Here is a 23,388-nt window from a genome sequence, read left to right on the forward strand (position 1 = left end):
ATGATGGGTAAAAATGTCCTTAAACACATTGCAGGGTGTAATGTAATGTGATTGCATTAGTTTTGGACTGCAATCACATTACATCCGTTGACTGCAATGTGATTACATTGCAATCTTACATTACAGTGTTTTGTTACAAAACAAACACTGTAATGTAATTTAATAAGCCACATTGCAGGTAATGTACTTTACATCCTTCATACCAAACTGCTCCTTAGAGTAACAGCTTTAGAAGTCTCGCAATCAAGAAATAACGATTACAGGTGGCATTGAGGCTGCATTTTTATGAAAATGATTTTCTGGTCAAAGCTTTATTTTTTTTTTATCTAAATTAGTCATATGCCTGTGCAAATTGCATGTTTTTCCTTCATAATTTAAAATAGTTTTAATTTTAATTTATAAAGAATCAAAGTTTTAGCTATAGTAATAATAATATCATTTAAGTTGAATGATTCAAAAAGCTCATAAATTTTAATGTTATTTCCATATTATTGTGGCTCCACTTTTCAATTTCTTTAAATGAATTTCAATTTTGACTCCTTCGTATATTTCTTATAAACTCATTCACTGAAATTTATCCAAAAAATGTAATCATTATTTGAAGACATAGAATAGTAATATTCATGAGTCAAGCTTACTAGACCTCCAAATTTTAAAGCTAAACTCAAGTCCAAGTGGACTCGCCTATTTATGTGATATTCTATTATTAAAATGTAAAAATGTATATATTTTATATTAATAATTTAATATTTTAAATAAATTTTAAAGTTAAAATTTATAATAAGAATATATTATTAATTAAGTAATAATGTATTCGGGTTGGGTTAGGCCATGCCGAACCCTAATCTTGGGCTGAGCCTACAAGTAGACAACGACCCTATCCTTGGACACCTCTAATGTAGAGAATTACAGATGGAATCATTTGTCCTCCCTTTCTTGCTCTTGATCAATGTCGGGGAATAAAAAAAAACTATTGTTATTTCTTGAAATGATCTGGTCCACTTTATTTATCCATGAACAATGTGGTAAAAATAACCTATTGCTTGAATTACACATACGAATTTTACAAAATTTTGATTGATTAATATAAATAAATAGTATATAATAATAATAATAATAATTCTTGACGAAATAAAATTTTTATTCATTAAAAGTAGAATTATAACCAAATCACCCATAAGAAACAGGAGATAAATATTCCATAACTCAGCCACAATAAACCACCATCACATAAAGAACAAGTCAGGTGTAACCACTACAAGTTTTGTTAATGAATCTGTAAATAAGAAAATTTCTGTAAAGATATGAAAAAACTCAAACATAGTAATATAATTTCTTAATCTATCAATCTTATTCTCATTTATCCCATGATCTAGAATTGTCTTTGCACACCCAAGACAAAACTATTTTAGAGTTTGACAAAGCTACTATATACATATATATGTATATATGCAACTGAGTTCCTACAGACATGCATCAAATTAAGACCTTAGATTGAACAATATTTTACAAGATGAAAAGTAGCATAGTTTTGCTCTATGGTGCGCGCTTCGCTTCATCAGCATGGTTATATATGCAGAATTTTAAAAAGATAGGGCAGCTTAATCTTGTCGAACAACCACATTTCCTTCTCTTATTGCTTAAGAAGGTAAGCATCCACAGACTTGCTAACAGCAGAGGCAAACTCTATGTACTTCTCAGGATCAGGGATATTCTGGTTCTGCTTTTCGTACATCAAAGTCCATTTCACCAAGCTTCCTTGACCATTAGCCGTGACAGTAACAATAGCCTTGAAGGTCTTGTAATATTTCGTGATATCACCATCCAGTGCGTTGAAAGTGATTGACTTGTTTCGATCATCAATAGCCTCTATGGTCTCCGAGGCATTCTCAGAAAGTCCTGTAAGACCAGCAGCCGAGCCCAAGATCATCAGCTAAGGGCTGATTGATGAGTTAGTTCAAATAGATTATCAAAAATGGAGATTTGAGTCAAGGTGCTTAATTAATAACAAATACGTCATAACATCTAGAATGAAATATATATATATATATATATATATATATATATATATATTATAGGTTTACCAGCAACATATTTCCATATCCTGACTGAGCCCACGGTCTCCCAGTCACCCTTGACAACTTTGGCGTCTGTCACCAGTTCAGGGCAGATTTTCGGCAAGAGGTACATTTTGCGCTTGAAGATATCGTAGACCTTTTCAGCAGAGGACTGAATCTCTAATTGGACCTCAAGTTTTACAAGTTGAGCCATTTTTTTCGTCTGCTCAAGTATGAGAAACTAGAAAATTGGAGGATAGGTGAGCAATAATCTACACCATAACAGCCTTATATAGAGGAGAGAGGATCAAATGAGAGATTCTTCCATGCCTATGGTTATTACACAATTAATTTGCAACCATTGGCGTCACTACTCACCAAAGCTAATGGATTGGATTCTCCCAGTGGTCCCCGAAGCCAACTTACTACAAAAGGGTATAAGGTTGAATGACCATTATCAAATGCGTTTAAAAATCTTGCTAAATTGAGCCGAATAATATCAGAATTGAACAAAAACTTGATCAATTCTTGTCACTTTCATGTTACTGTCAAGTTCGATAAGAATCTTCACGTTACCGTCAAGCTTGATAAATTCTTATAGTATTCATGTTCAGTTGTTAGTTGTTTTTCTTTTTTTGACATTTTTTTTATTTTAAATTAATATATCTACATTGTATTTTTCATATCAAAATTTATCAATTTTGATAATTTTTTTGTATAATATCATATGAAATTAAATTTTTAAAAAATAAGAACTATAAATTTAGAATTTAGAATTTTTCAAAATCTTTTTTTTTTTGGAAATTTTAATTACCAATAAGAGTATACTGAATAATGATCCGAATTATTTATCTTTGATCGAGAATAAGTGAAAATGAACATTTAAAAATTATGATATAACTAAATTTACAGTTTTAACCATTTTTTATCTCATAAAATCAATAGCTGACATTAAAACAACATTCTTAATCAATTGTGTCACTCTTTCTCTTTCTAATTTCTTTATCAAATCAACCTGCTGATTGCAACAGGTAGCTGACCTTCTTTTCCAATGCTTAGCTATATTAATGTCATCTCATAACACCATCTTCTTTCTTCTCTTTCTTTGCTTTTCATTTCTAACAATTTGTAATGTTTTTGGTTATTTACTAACCAATTTGTGGTTTTCCACTAAATAGGATTCCAATGCCAAGAAACTAAACAAAATCCAATACAAAAAACTTTGTTTTATACAAATTAGACAATAGGCATGTAAGGAAGGACTGTATTTTATTTACTCATGGGAAAAATTGATGAGAGAGTACGAAAACCAAATTTTGTTCATCAAAAGACTTGATTTTTAGACTAGATTTTGCTCATCATTGGGGTCATAGGATTTGAGACACAAAGGACCTACTACATTCTAAGCTCCATAATCAACTCTGGAAGAAAGGGGAATTGAAAAGAGTTCTGAGAGGAGAAATATGGTAAGCAAAAGAGGAAGACAATTAAAAGGAAGCAAAAATAGGGAAAAAAAAATACCCCGTTATATATAAAAGGGGAGCAAAAACACGATTGATTCAATGCCTAATTGTATTAAATAAATATAATTAATTTTACAATTACAAAAAATAATCATTATTGTTCTAAGAAGTATAAGCAAATAGCAGATAAGAACTAGCAAAAACAATAACTGAGCTAAGCCTTCAAAAATTTAAAACCCTCCCTTTCTTAATTTTGGGAAAATTAGCCAACTACCAGAAATTATTTTTTAGTTTTTTGAGAAATAAAAAGAAAAGACTTCCCATATTTTAAAATCTTGTTATGCAAGTAACTTCATTAAATATGATTTAGTATGAGAATAGAGACCAAAAAGAAAAAGAAAATATTTTTTAAAATTAAGCGATTCTAAATCTTTATATATATATAGATAAATATAGATATATATAGTTAATATATATATACATTAGACAATAAGCCCTTCAGGCCTCAAATAGCTAACACTAGGCCCAATTGAATGCTTATACAATTACATCACATTAATATCAGGAGAAACCTTCTTTCGTGAGAAAAAAGGATACAAAGACAAGATGCGGCTTACTTCTTGAAAGGCTTCGGGAAATCCCTGCTGGAACTAATGATGATTGGGGAGGCCGAAAAGCCCTTTTGCTTTTCTGGAACTATTAGATTTTCAACTTTTCTATTTCTCTTCTTCACAAGACTTACCAGGGAATGATGATCCAAATATCTGCACTGTTAAGCTTCCACCTACACACAAAAATAATGATATAATTAAAGTAATGAACATTGTGCACTATGTGCATGTTTGATCTGACTTTTTCAATTTATATACTTCTTAAAAGTAAAAATTAAGTTAAATAAGAATTTAGAGAAAACTCTTTAAAAAATAACTTTTTTTCAAAAAATAAAATTTTAAAAAAAATAACTTAAAGAAAAGCTCCAAAAAGAGCTTTTTTTTTTTCCCTTTTTCCAAAAATCCACCCGTTTTTCAGAAAATGCACATCTCTCAATCAATCTCCCTCTCCTCTTTTCTTTTTTGTAAATCAGCCTTCTCCAACGCAAAATCACGTTCTCCCTTTTCTTTCTTTCTACAAAGACTACTAATATAAAAAATCAAGCAACAAATAGCAAAATCTAAGATTTTTTGTCCAACCACTATAATCAAGTAAATAAAAATGCAAAGACTCAGGAAAAGCAAGTTTGATTTCAGAAGTGAAATCGTTTGGTAAAGTTGAGGGAAAGGATTCTGTAGAGAACATGTCAAAATTTCAGCAAGCATTCATCACTTGATTCAATCTAAACTCAGATGAACGATCATCAAGAATTTAAGGGATTCCAGTCTAGGCTGCTTTGCAACCCTGGCTTGTTAGCTTTGGTTGACTGAATATATGGTGAACCTCAATTCCTACCAAATAAAACAAAAAGTTTTACTTTGGTCTTTGGTTTGATATATGGAGCAAAGCAAAGGTCTAACAAAGTTAAGCCTTTAGCAAACAAAAAAAAAAGAAGTTTCACCTGACTAAACGTAGGAAGGCAAGTTAACAAGAATAGTCAGTCAATCTAAATCCAATTAGCTTAAGCCTGACTAAACTTTTAGGTTGAAAGACTTGGGAGTTCAAGCTTATCTTCGTTGAAATTTAAACTTCTATTTATATTAGGCTGAAGACTCTTCTCAAGTTTTGCCACGTGTATCCCTCAAGTGCTCGTCACTCCTTCACTATCATGAACTTTTTGCATGGGAGTTAGTAACGGCTCATGATATCGTGATATTTGGAGATTGCAAAGATAAGAGAGAAACACAAGTAAGTTAGCTTGTCTAGCATCTAGATACTGTTATCACTTTAGAGCTTGAAGTTTTCAAGTTTAGCTTTCCTACCTTGCCTTAGGTTTTATTAAGTCTTTCCCTAGGCCATGAATTCAGCCTAAACTTCTATGGCCTGCTTTGCGTTGTGATACTTGACCTTGTAAAGCATTACCAAATCAAAATGTTTATTTAAGTCGAGAATCTCAAGCGTACATACTTGTGTATTCAGCAAGATTTAGGTTATCAAGCCTTGGCACCATGTAAGTTTTAAGACTTAGGCTGTCAAGTTTGGCAACGGGCAAGCTTCAAGACTTAGTTGTCAAGCAGGGCAACATGCAAGCTTAGACTATCAAGCTTGCCTAGCTGTATATTCAATGTACATTGAGGACAGGGCAAAAGTTATTTTCTCCTTTGTTTGATTAAGGTTTGACTTAATGGTCTTTATACTTGACAATGTTACCAAACACCAAATGAAGCTTACTATAATATAACCTTATATAGATATTATAAAAGTAACTTGTAAAAAGGTGCCTTTTTTTCGTCCTTTAACCCTATTTACTTGTACTACTTTTGTAAAGACTGTCTCTAATCGAGATAAACTTTGGAGTGTCAATACTTTAGAATTGGTATAAAATGCTTCTCATAATTGCTCTTATGCTTCTTGGAGCTTTTATAAGGTCCTTCAGAAGTAAGCCAATTGAGCCTTTTCTAATAAATTCCATTGTAGTGTATTTTCCTCTTTCAGCTTTCTAAACTCCCTAAATACCCTTTTTCTTGGTCTTTAATCTTCACAGTCATAATTAGATGTTCTTACAATAATAATTAACGAGTTATTATGCTTTGTAGTTGCCATAACAAGGAATCCTCTACATCAGAACACTGATAGTTTAATCATATACCAATGACCCCTACGAGGAAAGCTAATCACATTTTCCGAGCGAGCAGGCTGAGTTTGACAGGCTTTGCCAAGAAGGCTGGCTAATATTCGGTGTTAGCTAGCATGTCGTGGCCTTTGATTATCCCCATCCCCTAAGTCACAAAATGTATTAATCTTCATGTACCTATAAAAGCTTGTCAGTCTGTTTGACCTATTGTACCTAAAATCTTTCTTAAAATTGAACTTTGGTGAGTAACAAGCCACTCTACTGTTACAGTTTATACTTCAACCAAACTTGGTACTTGTCTCTGTCATGTTTGGTAATTTTTGACAACTTCCAATAGATTTTACTCGCACAAGATAAACAAAAATATAAGATTACGTGAAAACCATCGATCAGAATTAAATTTCAAGTTTGAGCAAAAACGAAGATTTCAAAAATCCATGAGAAACAATGACGTTATCATGCATATAGCTAGCTTACAGCCGTAATTGAACTCCCAAAAGACAATTATCCTCTTTTATTAATTCTTGTAATTTACTGTATCTGGCTTAATTAAGTTCGTGCATAACCTGACGGAAAACATCTATCATAAATCATAAATCCTAAACGAATATAAAAGCAAATGTTAATGTTTTTTCAACGGAAAGAACTGAAAAACAAATATAAACCATCCCGGGCATAGCCTCTGCTTGATAGGAGATAAGTCGGAGGAGGGAAGGAGGTGGGTTAAAAAAGGGGAAAAATTAACAATTAACTTATGCTAGGTAGGAGAGAAAAGTAAAGAGGAAATAAAATAAGAGAGGGTTCTCATTTTCTATCCATATAGACAAAAATCAATCATTTCATTATGGAAAGATAGGGGAGACAAAATGGTAGAGACGTTAGTTTACTGATGCAAAAATACTATTTTTTATCAATGTTTTTCTCTTTTCATCCTTCCAAGCGAGCACACTAGAGGAAAGAAAAAAAAATATAATTTCCACTTTATTTTCACTAGATATTCCATCTTTCTATTTTTCCAGCCTTTGCTTGGTCTTGATGGTAAAGTGGAAAGATGGAAACTTGGGAGAGAAGAGAAGTGAAAAGACCGAAAACATCCTTTTGTCTTTCCATTGCTTTTTCTTCATAGGGCATGGCAAAGAGGAAAAGCTTCTGAAAAATGAGAAGAAAGAAAACAAGAATCACGTTATTGTACCCATTATATCCTTTGTAAGTGGAGAGAAAGTGATTTTTTTTTTTAAAAAAGAAAATTTGGCAATGTTGGAAGCGCACAAGACTTAACCCCCAATCTAATATCTCCCGTTTTTTCTCCCCAATTATACAATTTGGAAGGATTGATTTATGTCAAAATAGATGGAAATGACAATCTTTCCTCTTTTCTCTCAATTGGCTCTCCTACTAAGGATGATTGAAAATCATTTTCTGTCTACTTTTACACTCACCTCCTTCCATCCTCCCCTGTTTCTCCACTTTGCCTTAATGTGTGTGCAAGAACCTAGACCAAGATTGAGAGTCTGAAAGTAGATATCTTTGTACAACATTGTCACTTCCAGATTATGAACAAGCCCCCATTAAGGTTGGTAATCTTAAAATAGGAAACCAAAGAGGATCGATGACCAGAGAATATATATAAGTTAGATTCCCTAGCACAAGGGCAGCTCCAATCCAACCAGTGGCACTCCACCTTTCACCAAGGAGAAACCATGCAAAACCAGCACCCCAAACAGGCTCAAAGCCATAAATTATTGCTGTTTCTGTGGCAGATACATCAGGCATAGCAGCTATCTGCATGATTTTGATGGTTCAGAGAAACAATGTTCAAGTATCTTATCACAAAAAACAATAAGAAATGGAGGCTGTATGGTTGTACCTTGTGGGGAAGGAAAGAAAGCTATAAAGTTGAACTCCTGTCCAACTTCCATCAGGCACAACCCAGTCGAGAATATGCCTGAATAAAGTGCAGGTATCCATGGATAATTATTGATATATTATTTTGGATAATTACAATGCTCGAGTCGTATTGCTCACTCTTTTACCAAAAAAAAACAGAGTTTCAACAATAATATGTGCCCCAAAAGCTGAACAGCTAGTACTCAAACTAAGAGCATGCGAGGATAATCTACCTCGGCAAGTTCGGACTATTGCAAGCAATCACACTAGTGTGATTATTAAGTCATACAACTAAATCTAAGGAAGTGAATGTCAACAACTTTTTCTTTTCGCTTTTTGCTTGTTGAGGTTGAAAATTAAGCGATGCATTATTGAGTATCAGAAAGCAAAATTTTTCCTTCTGCTAAAAGGTAAATTTTGAAGTCTTTGTTTCAAAGAAACTAAAAGAAAAATCTAAGCAAGTGTAACCTTTTATCTGTCATCAAAATCAAAGCAAAAGCATCACAATTTTTCAGACAAAACATTTTTCAATTGTTATCAATGGGGTTTCTAAGCACAAAAGAGCATTATTTGCAATTTTTATTCTACAAATGCTCTCGAAGAAGATGATGGATGTTCTGATCTTTCTAATATTCACAATTACCTTTTATTTTCGATTTAGTGATTAAAAAACGAGATACCAAAATAAATTCAAACATTTTTAAATTATATCTAGAATTATGTAGGATTAGGAGTGGGGGACTGCTCTAAATTCATCTCGAAGCTCAATACTTCAAAATCAAGCTCTTTTATTGAAGAAAATTTTAAGATCATGCTTTAATTGAGCTCTAATCAAGCTCAGACTTGTAAATTGGAACTCAACTATTTAATTTCAAGCGTGATAATAGAAACACGACTAATCCCAAATCTATTATAACCAAAATTATAGAACCACAATTTAAATAAGAATAAAAACTAAGAAACAAACGCCAAAAATAAATAAATAAATCTTTCAAAAACATTCAACTATCAGTTTTATATTTAACCACATTCAGTGCGTTCTTAATAAATGAACACATAAACAAACTCAAGAACAAGTTTTAAATGAGCCATTCATGAGCCCCGGAAACAACCTTACATGAATTGCCAGCCTCGTCTCGAGCTTGACACTATTATTTCTTATATGCAACACATTTATAAACTTTGCAATCTCAAAAGCAAAATTTTTCAATTGTCATTTGCTAGTGAACTAAACATAATTCCACGGCTAAGTAACTTAGGCTCAGTTTCGCTCTGTTACTACTGGCTTTTCAACTATTTGGCATTTTACTTCCTCAAAAGTTGTTAGCAAAAACATATTTAATCAAAAATGCAAAAAATAAAAAATAAAACTGGAAGGCATATTCTTTTATACAAATTACAATTTTGCATTTTTATTATTCATGAAGAAAAGTTTTTTTTTTATATGTAATTATCCAAAATATACCTTTGCTTTGACAAACAAAAAGCAGATAACAACACTGACAACCAAATGGAACTTTAATTAAAGAACTGACTGGAACAATTTTGATGTATTACTGCATTCTAAACAAAAGCTTCAACAAAAACAAATAAATAAAAGAAAAAGAGTAATGAATAAATAATGCAGAATGAGATTAAAACGAAATGAATGAAAAATCTAACCCTAAATGAGAGTGATGACATTAAGCAAAATAATGCTCCTAACTTTCTTCGAAGCAAACAATATCCTCCTCCACAAGCATCGCTTCCCAAACAGATACATAAGACATAGGGTTTCTTGCTTCTTAGACGAACTCTGATTCGACGAAGACGCCAAAACGTCAATGTTTTCAGCATAATCAGCATTGATACTGGGTTTAGAACTGGAAACGCGTGGATTTACGGATTTGTTTATAGAATCAGTTGACGAAGCAGAAGAAGAATCGGTTGAAGACAAAGCGGCGAACCGACGTCGTTTGGAACGAAATGAAAGGAAGATAGAGGAATTGGAAGGAAAATTAGAGAAATGAATTGAATAGTTAGTTGAAGCTGCGTTCCATGGCCATCTGCAAGGAGATGGTGAAGGCATGGCCGAGAATCTTCGAGCGTGCGGAGGAGCTGAAGCTCTCCTTTGCTATCGTTTCAGCTCCAAAATCTCTGTTTACCATTTAATAATCGTGGGACTGTAGAATGAGGACACGCTGCAAAAGGCAAACGCTTTTTCTGCGGTTAGACGGTGACGCACTTCGTGGAGGTTGGATTTTAGATTGTGATATTTTTGTTTTCCAAAGGAAATTAGTGAGCGGCGGAACGGTGATATAATGGTCACGTCGATCGTGATCAACGTTGCCTCTCCATAATCCATGATTATATCTACATTTATAATCTTATACATAAAAATTATTAATAAAAATAATCATATTTGTTTATTATATTTTTTATTATTAATAACATATAATTTATCTAAAATTTTCATTATAAATATTAATAAGATTTATCCAATTTGTTAATAAAAATTATAATTGAATTGAATGATTCTTATTTTAAAATTTTTTTGGTACAATACCCTAATTTCTTTAAGTTTTAATCAAAATTACACAAATATCACCATTAACAGAAATAATAAAAAGGTGAAAATATCTTTTTTTTCTTTATTAATTTAAAAAATTATTAGTATATTTAAAAAAAAGCACTGATCAATACTCCCCAGCTCCCCAAGTAAGCGGAGCACCGACCGGTGCTCCTTAATGGGGAGCCTTTTTTTAATTAGTAAAAAAATAAAAAATAAAAAAAATTATATAATAGTAATTATTAAAATTAATTAAGGATAATTTTTTTTTTACTTTTATCATGTCAGCAAGTTGACAGAAATACTAATGATTGACTAACGATTGAACTTACGTATTCAGGGACAAATATTTTTTTGAGCCAAAGTCTCTATTTTGGAAACTAATAGACCTCTATTTTGAATAATGGTATTTTATACAAATATTTTTAATAATTGTAATAATATTGATTAATTTTAAATTAATATCATAAAATTTTAATTATAAAAAATTGAAATATTAATTATCAATTATTTATAGATGGTAATTTTTTTTTATAATTGGAGGAGGGGGGATTCGAACCCTACTTTTTAGGCAGAGAGATAATACTCCAACCAATGAGCAAAATGCTCGGATACTTATAAATAGTAATGTTTGCATTTTAACAATTTTGTGTTTTATATAAAATTATTATTTAACAATAAATAAAAAAAATAAATATGTTTGTGCAACAAACATGACCATGAACACTAATACTTAGTTTTATTTTTAAATTGTTTCTTATTTTGAAATGACAAAAATAATTATAAAAACTTACTCTAATAAATCATATTTTGAATTCTTCCAAATCACTTAAATAATTCTGTATAAATTTTAAAAAAATCAAAACTTTAAAATACTTCATAAAATTTTTATTTATTTAATGTTATACTAAATAGGAAAAATGTTTCTAGAATGAAAAACGTTAAAATTGAGAAGACTTTTTAATATTAAGGCTACAAGTATCTATCCCAAAGGTTGAGAGATTTATCCAGTTTAGGCAAAAGCAAAAAAGTTCCTCAACTACATGCTAAGGATGGATCATCCTCTCACATAATTCAAAATTTAAGGCAAAAAATGAAAGCATGATTGATCCCCTCATATTATGATTGATCCCAAAGTACACATTCACAATGTAAAGGAAAAATCTCCAATAGACCAACAATTCTTTCATATATTAAATGCTTCCTTACCATGCTAACAGCAAGTAAGATATCTAGCTTACAGCATACCATAGCATACATAATGTTGTCCACTACTTTGGTATAAGGAACACTAGTTACGTACTCCTCTTTATCCTTCGTTAGAGGTGATAACCAATTGGAAGTTTTAGGTGTAGTCCTAATGAAGCTGTCATGGACTTGGCATCTTGCATCTTAAAATGTTTTAATATTTTTAGATGCACTTTTTTTTATGACAAATATAATCTAGACATACGTATATCCCTAATAATCTCCATACCTAATATTTTCTTTACAACACCTAAGTTTTTCACCTTAAACTCACCAATAAGCTACTCTTTTAAAACATTAATATTTGACATACTTTTAGCAGCGATAAACATATCATCTACATACAACAACAAATAGATAAACAAATCCTCTTGAAGTTTCTTAAGGTAGCCATAACTATCATATACACTCATAATATACCAATGTACATCCATGAACGTATCAAACCTTTTATAACATTGCCTAAGAGACTATTTCAAGTCAAGTAATGACCTTTTAAGTAGACACACAATCTTCCATACTTGGAACAACGAATGCTTTCCTTTATGCTCTTTAAGCTTGCCATATAAGAACGTTGTCTTGACATCAAGTTGTTCCAACTCAACATCAAAGTAGGCTATTATAACAAGTAACACTCAAATTAAGCTATGCTTCACAACAAGAGAAAATACCTTATTGTAGTCAATTCTTTCTATTTGTATATAGCCTCTTGCCACCAACCGTGCTTTGAACTTAACACTTTCAACCCTTAAGATCCTTTCATTTTTCTTAGAGATTCATTTGCATCTTATGATCTTCTTGCCTTTAGGTGTTTTCATAAACTCCCATGTTTCATTTTTGTGTAGAGACTCAATCTTCTTGTTCATTGCTAAAGAAGATAATAGGTACCCTTTTACTAGGTACTAGAAGGTATCCGACCCCATTATATATGATACCCATACCCTATATTCGAGTTTGGAACAAGTACAGGTAGCAAGTTTAGTATCTATTTTGGGTTTGGGAAGGTTATGGGCTTCACCCTTTTGATACTGAACTTGATTATGGATGTTTATTTAATTGTTTTGATTATTTAAGTTGTTATTTGAGATATTTTAAAATTATTTGTTGTTTAAATTTTAATTTTAATGTTTTTTTACTTTTATAAATTTAATTACTAGTGAATTGTATAGATGAAAATTTTGCAATATAATTATTATCTTATGCAAATAAGGGTTGAAGTTCAAGTAATTGGGTACCCATAAAGAGGTTAATAAATTTTTTTGCATAATAAGGTATTTAAACGAGTTCAGTTAGTTAATAGGTAGTGGATAGGATATTATGGTTTGGATTCAATAAGAAATTCCTAAAATAATTGAGTAGTTTTTGGATTCGAGTACCCCATTTATTAAGAGGGTTTGAGGTAGGGTACCTCAAAATTACCTAGTATCGTACTTGTTGAAAACCCTATTCATGGCAACAAGCCATTGAGAAGACTTGGTACATTAAATGCCTCATGATAAGAGTAAAAATCATTGGTCTCTACTACTTTAACCATAGATAAAACATAGGGATCAAAATCAACATCAAATTAAATTATGAAACCATCATATTTATGAGGCGTTCTTATATTCCTTTTAGGACTGTCTATAGTAACGCTTTGTTGTTGTATACGAGATATTGATTCTTGTAATTCTTGTGATCCTTTTGGGATTTCACAACCATCTTACACTATCCCATGGAGCTTTAATTTCAAGCTCCACCTAGCTGCTAACTTCTTGATATAATGTGATTGCAATTCTAGACTTTGTCCCATGAAGTAAAACAAACTCATTAAATGTAAAATTCTAACTCACAATAAACTTAGGAGACTTTAGATTAGTACACCATAACTGAAAGCCCTTCATCTTTGAAGGATAGTTTAGGTATATGCATTTCTTCGCCCTCAGCTCAAGCTTATCATCATTCACATGAGTATAACCAAGGTAAATAAATACTTTTAATATAAAGTAGTCAGTAGGTTTCTGTAACTAAACTTCTTTAAGAATCTTCAATTCAATGATAGTTGATAGAGACCAACTTACTAAGTAGCAAGCCATGTTGAAAGCTTTTATCCAAAATGTTTTGGATAGACCGAGATCAAAGATTATACATTTTGTTTTCTTCAAAAGTGTTCTATTCATCTGCTTTGTAACACCATTTTTGTTGTGATGTTAGGGAGACAATGTGATGTCTTAAAATTCCCTTATTCTTGCAGAATAGATTGAACTCACACATGCGAAATTCCAAACTATTGTCTATTCAGAGTCATTTGATCTTCTTTAAAGTCTGCTTCTCAATCAATGCCTTCCATTGTAAAAAAAAAAAAAGTGGTGAATACTTCACTTTCAGCCTTTATAAAATGGGTCAACACCTTTTGTGAAAATCATCAAATGAAAGCCAACATATGCAATTATCCTCATTTTGATGCCACAAGAGGACTCCACAATTCTGAATGGATGTAGTCCATTATATTCTTGGTTTGATGAGTTGTAATGCTAAATTTCACTCAATATTGTTTGCCATAAACAAATGCTCACAAAAATCTATCTTTTTAATCTTTTAACCACACAATAAATCATGCTTATTTAATAATCTCATTCATCTATGAGAATATGGAAGTAATTCGAATAACCGTGCTTCCCATTACATGATAAAAGCCCCAAGACAATTTTGGCTATTAAATTGTTAGTGTAAGCCCTATAAGCCAATTGTTTTTTTATGCTTGTATGACAATACATTCATTAGTTATATTTCATGTATAATATATTATGATTATATATATAATGTATGAGGTATTTCTTTATCTATGAGTATATTTATAAAGAATTATAGGAGACTTATGCAGATAAAACCCATGGAATATAATAGCCTTCCAATTGCCTCTTCCCATGCTATAGGATCAAACTTCGATTAAGACGTTATCACATCATTGTACTTCTATGGTAAAGTCGCAATGTATAATTTCTATAAAAAAGTAATTAAAATTGTTATGATATTTAATTGGTAAGCAACATATATATCAAATATACACACATATATTATCACTTACACTAATAGCCTTGGACCTGTTATCTATAAATTCTTCAATACCTTTACGCCATTTGTGAGTGTGCTTGAAGAGCTTGGAGAATGTCACTTGTCTTTGTATGGACTCAAACTATAATCATAAAAAAACAAAAAGAACAAAAAACACATCATTGTAGTTTTATAATAAAAACACATATCATTCTCTTTTGTTGTAGTGCAAAAGGCAAAGAACTACCTATATGTTAGGCCTTGTGTGCACATACCTGCCACTTGGCTAGGACCATACATTATCAACCAACTGGTCCCATACCTCTACAGCTTTCTAGGGTTGCGACTTACTTTTTGTCAATAGGATGTCACCTCCGAGGTTGTCCCCGTCCTTCTTGGCCTTCTCTCGCTCATCCCTTAATAAATCCTTGAAACGGTCCTTGGAAATCTTTTCCCATATATTACGAGCCTCCGTTACATCTATAGCAGTTCATGTAAAAGATTCCTATATCAAAAAACTATATATATTATTATGAAAAATGATGATAAATGTATAATAATAAAACATCAACACCCCAACAAAGGAAAAGAGAAAGGAAGTTAAGCTGCTAATGAACTTTTACAATTTATTTCTTTCCAACCATTACTTTTGATAGGACAACTCAATCAACAATTAAATGAACAAGCCCAAGAAAAATGTAATTCATGACCTAAAGACAGAGAGCTAATAGGCAAGTGAGTTGGAGTTGGAGCACAAAAGTTCAAAAATTGTAAAACTATTGTTCATGCATTAATTTTATCACATCTTTTTCTTCTCCTTAAAATATCAAACTTTTAAAAGAATTTGTATGAGGGTTTTAAAAAGCAAAAAACAAACAAAGAATATGTTTTCTAGTTTTCATGCCTTGAAAGAAATGGGCAACGACGGACATGGCAATCATTGAGACTTGAGAGATTAGCCAAAATCCTTTGAAGCACTCTCCTATAGCTTAGTCCCTATAGTCTCCCACCCACCATCACTTTATCTTTCTCACCCTAAAATATTCCTAGCTATGCCTCAATACCCTTACTACACAAATATATTGTCAACAACTCTATAAGTAAATATTACTGAGGCCTTTTATGTCTTTGTCCTTAAAGGTTTATCCATAAAACTCTGATGTGATAGTGTCTCTACTATTGCTGAGAATTTTAAATACAACCTAATACTTCTTTGCTAGAAAAAATGGGTTTTTTTTTATCTCTTTGTATGTTTAATTGTGCAAACACTGATTAATTAACTTAGTCAATGCATTTCAAAGGGTTTTATCTTTTGGCACCTTTTTTTGAAATTTAGTGGACGTAAGTGCATTTAAGTGTGTATGTATATGTTGACAACTACAATTTGCAACACTACCTAAAAGATAAAAGAAAGCATAATTTTAATGAATTTTTGTTTGAGGGACAAACAAAATCAACTTGTCTTGTAGATTAACTCAACTGCAAGCTCAAACTACAATTAGCATGCACATAAGAGAGACAACTAATTAGGATTGGAAATTCACTGACCTTATTTCAGTTGCTTATGATTTAGTCGAAAAAGTTTAAAGTTAATAGCCAGGCAAGTTTCAACTCAACACAAATAAATAACTTGTAATCCAACTCAAGCATAAATAAATTGAAAACTATCAAACATAGATCTCATAAATTATATAAAATTTAGTAGCATGATCTTGGAATTTGGCAGAATTTAAACAATTGATAGAAGCTTACCTAGGCTATTGAAGGAGATCAGAGGAGAGATGCTGTCGGTGGAGGTGGGTTGGAGGTAGTCGACGTCAAGGACTCTTCAAGTAGAGGAAATGATGGCCAATCAGCAAGAAATGGGCAAGAAGGGCTCGGAGGTGCGAAGGGGAGAGAAGTGCAGAGTGAAAAAGAAAGGGAAGGTGGGAGGGGGGAAGGGGAATCGCAATCGAGAAATAATTTGAAATTACTGAGGAAAAAATAAACCTACCGATGGAATTTTCATTGACAAATATGTCGCTAACTTTTTAATTAAGTGCAATGGCATTACCGACAAAGTTTCCAGCGACACTTTCATATCTTCTTCGACTAGATGTTCCATCAGTAATTTTGGTTGGCAAATTCCATCGATAATGATATTACTGACGAAATCTCTTGGTCGATAATCTTGGTATACCCTCCATTAATTTTGTCCCATGGTTTTGTCAACAGAATACTGATGGATTGAGTTCCATCAATAATACTCAGGAAATAACTCCATTTGTATTTAGTCGGTAATTACCAATGGATTTTACTGACGAAAAATTTTTCATCGATAAAGCCCTGGTTTTTTGTAATAAATGATGCATCTCTATAACTTGTAACAAGTGATTTGTAGAGATAAAATCGAACTTAGACACATAAAAACTTAAGGGATTTAATCAAATGAAGAATTGAGTTTCCACTTTAAATCCAAAACTTTAAACTTTTAATTTCTCTAAATACAAGCCAAATCAAGTTACTATCTATATACAAATTTAATCCTTATATTAAGGGAGACAAAAACCCTAAATAGATTAATAAAATTAATAACCCAAAATTAAATTTCTAAACTTATGAATATCTTAACTTAACATAATAAATTTATGTCAAATCCAAAGATCCATGACAGTCCTAATTTAATGAAATCGACAAGTTTAATTAAGCCTTATAGCCTCATCAACAATTTTAACTCATCAAGCAACAATAAATCCAAGGTAATTTAACAAAATTACATAAAATCAAGTTGTTCTTCGCTTAAAATTGTTAAAACTCACAATCCTTGAAAAACCCAATTTATCAAATACAATTTCATTCAATTGTATAGATATAATTCAATCAAACAACCATATGGCTAATAATATAATCAATTAAGCATGCTCAAGATCTAATTGCATTATACCAAGATAATTGTGTATTTTAATGATATAATTACATAAATTTCAAGTACCACATAAGACCTTAACATGTAGTCATGATTTATGTAATAAATATATAATTTCTTAGTGTTCTAAATCCTAATCATGGTGGCTTAAATACCAATTGATAAACTTTTTTGTATAAATAAATTTATACTAATCCAAGATTTAACATAGCAGGAATTTAGCACACAAAACATACCTGATTTTTGATCCATAGTTTAATGGTAGAAATAATACCGATCAGATTAATTGTTGATAGTTAGTGCACTAGAATCTTCCTTTTTCTTATAGCTCTCCAATGAGTGAGATCGTTATATCGTTGTAAACAAGAGAGGGGACCTAGCTTTTCCTTTATATAGTGAATCTCTTTAATCTTATCCATCATAAGATTTAGGGTTTTCTATATAGACTTACACTTTTAAGCCTACAAATAACATTAAAATCCCATTTTATTAGATCATAGTATGAACTATAATATTATCTCTCAAATTATCTTAACCTAATTTCAATAAAATATAAAAATAAATAATGTAATTCTGCACATTAATTTTACTAAAAAATCTAACATCCTTGTGACTTGTGAGATTAATCAATATTGTTTACCAGCTCAGCGTAAACTTGATTACACCTCTAATAAACGTGAAAATGGTTTTTAAACTTCAATCAATATTGTTTGTTTTCAGACTTGTATTTACAGAATTTCACTTATTTATTATTATTATTATAATTTCACTATTTTATGAAATCTTTTTAAATATCACTATACCCTTATTGGCTGACGCCTGATTCACGAACAATACTCATGCATGAAAATTTCAATGGCTGTTACATCCATCCAATCCACATAATTTCTTGTCATTATCATGCTTGTAAAAAGTAGTGCCAATAATGTACCATATGTTTTGGTTTTGTCCCCATTAATCTATGGGGAATTTCAAATTGGGACAATGGATCAAAAATAATGGGAGTCTGGTACCATGCATATAATTATATTTCTACAAGGACATGTCAGTTTTTCTTAATTATGAAAAAAGAATTTTTTTTTTAATTACCATTGGACTCTTAAATCTTTTATTTAAGAAAAGACAATCTTTTTTATTTTTTTAATTTAACACCTTATAAAAAAAATTTTCTCGATTAACATTTTGTGAACAATTTTTCATTCTCATAAAGGTTAAATTATTAATTTTATATACTTACTAAAATTATAAAAAAATCTTTAAATTATGAACATATAGATTAATTCTTAATTTTATCAAAAAAATTAACAATTTAACTCTTGTGAGATCAAAACTTATTTATAAAATACTAATTGAGAAAAAAATATCTTCAAAATATTAACTAGAAATAAATCACAAAATATCATGTAAAAAAGGTTAAAATTTTAATAAAGAGAGAGGTTGTCAACGGCATCCATCTATAAATATTGTAATGATCAAGCCCCATGTAAGCAATTAACGAATGGAAATAAACTAAATTGGTTGTATTATTTGAAGAATGATTACAAGCTCGTATATATACATTTGACAAAAAGAAGAAACCATACAAGAACGAGTATTACTAATCTTACCTTAATTAACAGAAATGGAAAATAGTTTACTGTGACCAAATTGACTAATTAACTCTAAAGGATATGACTATCTCATGCTCATACATTTTTTATAGTCCCTCTCTCAATATGAGCATGTGTATTCAATATGCTCATCTTGCTTAACAGCAAGCTAAATTTTCTTGGTAATAACGAGTTGGTAAACAAGTCAGCTATCTGTAGATTGATAGAAACATACTTAAGATGAATAACCCAACCAGAATTCTCAATGTGCTTGTCCTTTCATGGGAGGTTGGATTTTTGCATACGCGCAAAGCTAGTTAGTTATCACAGTAGAGATCCACAACTGCTACGTGTTTAATACCAAAGTCTTGACGCAAAAATATCAACCATATTACCTCACAACAAGTTGTAGCCATAGATCTACTTCAACTTCTATTGAGCTTCTAGAAACAACATTCTATTCTTAGACCTCCAACTAATAGTTGAATCTCCAAGAAACACAACGTAACTTATCGCTGATCTCCTTGTAGCACAACACCCCACCCGATCACTATTGGCATGGGTCTTTAAATTCAAAGAAACTATAGCTAAAAACATAACACCATGTCCTAACATTGACTTGAGATATCTTAACACTCTATAAACAGCTTGTCAACAATAAAGGCCTAGTGTCATGAGCCAACCTTTGCATAGGGCCATGACATGATAAAACTAACTAGGAAACTAAGTTGCCTTAAGGGGAAATGTCTCCATTTCAAACAATGTAACGTTAATTGGTAAGGTACTTATAAAAGCTTATTAAGTCTTTAGGGAAAAGGCGATTGAGGGAAGGAGTATCCCCATTTCTTGCATTGCAATGGTTCATGGTGATATAAGTGTAAAAGCTCATTAGCTCTTTATAAGGGGTGAACAGTTGACGAATTGTTGGATTTCTCCACTGGTTAAGGTATGTTTGTGGCTAACCATCTAAGGTTGTCCCTATGGGCCGACAATGGTGCATTTATACTCTTGGTCCCCTTGTATTCCCTTTTTACTATTAATAAAACATTTTTCCTTTTCTTGAAACTAGTAATTGCCTATATGGCATTTGTTACCCTATGATTTTTCTATTGCTTTTCGTAAGCTAACTCATAGCTTTAATTTGTGATGGCTTAGATATAATTGAGTTCTTGGCTGGCTTGTGTGAAAGCATCCACCTAAATGTCATACAAGCTTCACATGAACTATGATAGTGTTTGCATAACATATGTTATGTCTGGTCTAGGGAAGGTTACGTAGAGTAACTTGCCTATCAATTGTCTATACTTGTAAGCCTTTGTCAATTGTTTATCATTAGCAACCATTTGAAAGTTTTTTATTGTATTTTATGGGGCTAGAAGCTAGTTTAGCACCCAACAAACTGTATACACTCAAAAAGTTCAAAATATATTTTCTTTGATAGATAATAATGCCCTTATTTGAGCTTGCAATCTCTAAATCTAGGAAATTCTTAAGTGCCTTTAGGTCTTGAAGTTTAAAATGTGTCTACAACTACTTTCTCATCTCAATTGCCAGTTAAGAAGATGAACTAGCAATGACTATATCATCAACATAGACTAGTAATACAATGAAACCACCTTCTTTTGTACTTTTGTTGAATAATGAATAGTCAGATTATAACTGATAGAACCCAAACTCAAGCAAACAAGTTATGAACTTAAAGTTCCATTGCTTGAAGGCATGCTTAAGGCATATAGTGATTTGTGAAATTGAGTTCATGTAAAAGACAATGGTTGCAATCGACAATGTGATTGATTCCAACATTTAACCCACAATCAAATTGTTACATCTGGATCTTTCGAAGCCTTTGGTTCTTGGTTTGTACCATCAAGAAATCCAATCTTGGTTCAAATCGACAGAGCCAATAAGAAGGATCAACTCTAGGAAGTGTAATTACTTGAGGTAAGTTTTAGATTTACATCTACAAATCCATGATGATTTGTATGGTGAAGGAAGAATGGGAATGTGGATTCTCTAAGAATAAAATGATTGATTTTGATGATACGTTTTCCATTAACGAAGCAGAATTGATCAAATTGTGATTTCAATCTCAAAAGAAGAATCAAGTTAGAAAAAATTGAGCATAACGTAACAAGAACCCTAATCAGATTGCTCTAATACCATGTAAGCAATTAAGGAATGGAAATAAATTGAATTGGTTGTATTATTTAGTCAAGAATTATTACAAGTTTGTATACATACATTTAAAAGAAAGAAGAAACCAAAAGCTTGATTACAAGAATGATTTAGTTACTAATCTTAACTTAATTAACGTAAGTGGAAAATAGTTGACATTGATTAGACTAACTCAAAGCACGTGACTATCACGTGCTTATACATTATTGTACCCTATAATGGCGGAGCAACAATGGCCTCAACAGGCCGAACTTTTAAGCCTTTCCGGCCAAACTGCTACAAGATCTGACGTCTTAAGGGCCAGATCCAATTCGGCCTTACAAGCTCAAAATTCAACCTCCTCAAGGCAAGACCTAACTCGGTCTGTGGAGGCCCAGCCACCATTGCTGATAGCAAAAGTGCGGCTCATTAATGCTATAAGGGGGAATTAGAAGAAAAAGAAAAAACTGTACGTATAAATTGTGAATTGTGATTTCCTGGTTAATAATTAAAAAAATTTTATTTCTTTCTTGGGTCCAGATCCTATACATTGAAACCTCTTTGATAATTTACTATGTGACGTTTTTGCCATCTAGATTAATTTTTTAGTAGTCTAGAATAAAACCTCGGTTTCAATAAAAAAAATATTTTAATAAATTATATATCACGATATTATGAATTAAACCGTAAGTGTCTTTATTATTTTTTTGTTGCAGTAAATACGACATTTTATGTATACGTGAGGGAATTTCATTCTCATTTTTTCACTTATAATATTGTAATTCCTTCTCATATACAACCTGTTTTTCATTGATTTCGAATTTAAACATCTTCTATCTTAATCATTCATAAACATTTTCATATATTTGACATTTGATACTTCATATTTAACTTTATGTATTTGGCATTTGATACGTGATATTTAACTTTAGATGCAAGAGCTAAATAAATTGAACTTACTCCCGCTCCCGCTCCCGATCTGTCACCCTTTACTATTTCTCCTCTTCATGCAGTCTCATCTTTGGCGTATTAGCATGTCAATTGCAATATTTAATTACTTTAGAGGAAACTAATTAAAACGATTTGTTGCTCAATTTTAAACTTCTCATTTGATATCTAACGTTTCAAATAACTCTGGAATCATTTTTTTTAAGTATAATTAAAAAATATTGACAATAATTGTATAAATATCGATTTAAATCTATTGTCATAGATGATCTAACTATAGACTTAATACGGTTTTACAGTTACAACTTAGCATGGACCTTAAGTTCTAAAACACCCAACTCTGACACCATTTATTAAGAAAAATCACTAAGTTAGACACAAATTATTAAGCACGATTAAGAAAATCAAGAAAAAAAACTCTAATAAAAAGAATTGCAAAATTAACTAACTATTGAAATTTATAGCTAGAACATGACACTTCTTTAGGTGTCTTAATTAAGGGTTTCTGAAGACCAATTCTTTAGGTGTTTTTTTCTGTCTTTGTACATACATAAATCTCAATAACAACACATATTTATATCCAATAAATAATAAATAATCTACCCTGGATTAAAAGCTTCTATATCTTCTATTACCGTGAGGTTGATTTATAGCCAAATACAAAGGTCATTTAATTAGTATCAGTATCAGGATTGGTCCTCTTGTTAGATCAAACCTCCATTTAAGTCAAATTCTCAAGGATCAGGCTGGAAAAAGGGGAAAAATCATTACCATATTTGGGAGTGGACCCTTGTTATATCTAGTAGGAGCAAGAAAATAATGTTGACCAGG

At 31.4% G+C, this 23,388-nt stretch overlaps 1 protein-coding gene, 1 long non-coding RNA gene and 1 pseudogene across 2 annotated transcripts; all 3 read right to left on the reverse strand.

Moving 5' to 3' along the window:
* Positions 1-1,633: 1,633 nt before the first annotated feature.
* Positions 1,634-2,271, reverse strand: LOC110423551 (kirola pseudogene; annotated as a pseudogene).
* Positions 2,272-4,133: 1,862 nt separating this feature from the next.
* LOC149526746 (uncharacterized) lies at positions 4,134-10,200 on the reverse strand. The gene is given in 6 exon segments (XM_089784731.1): positions 4,134-4,248; positions 4,250-4,304; positions 6,459-6,465; positions 7,893-8,027; positions 8,159-8,218; positions 9,799-10,200. Coding segments are annotated over 6 exon segments (774 nt in total).
* A 4,623-nt stretch (positions 10,201-14,823) lies between these two features.
* LOC110423575 (uncharacterized) lies at positions 14,824-16,994 on the reverse strand. Its single transcript, XR_002445832.1, has 3 exons — positions 16,714-16,994; positions 15,237-15,466; positions 14,824-15,103 (listed from the first exon to the last, which is right to left on the reverse strand). It is a non-coding gene; the product is annotated as an uncharacterized LOC110423575 (long non-coding RNA).
* Between the last annotated feature and the right edge of the window lie 6,394 nt (positions 16,995-23,388).

This window comes from Theobroma umbraticum, unplaced genomic scaffold (genome assembly GCF_002168275.2).
Source record: "Theobroma umbraticum cultivar Fairchild unplaced genomic scaffold, ASM216827v3 scaffold_20.0, whole genome shotgun sequence".
Classification (NCBI taxonomy): Eukaryota; Viridiplantae; Streptophyta; class Magnoliopsida; order Malvales; family Malvaceae; genus Theobroma; species Theobroma umbraticum.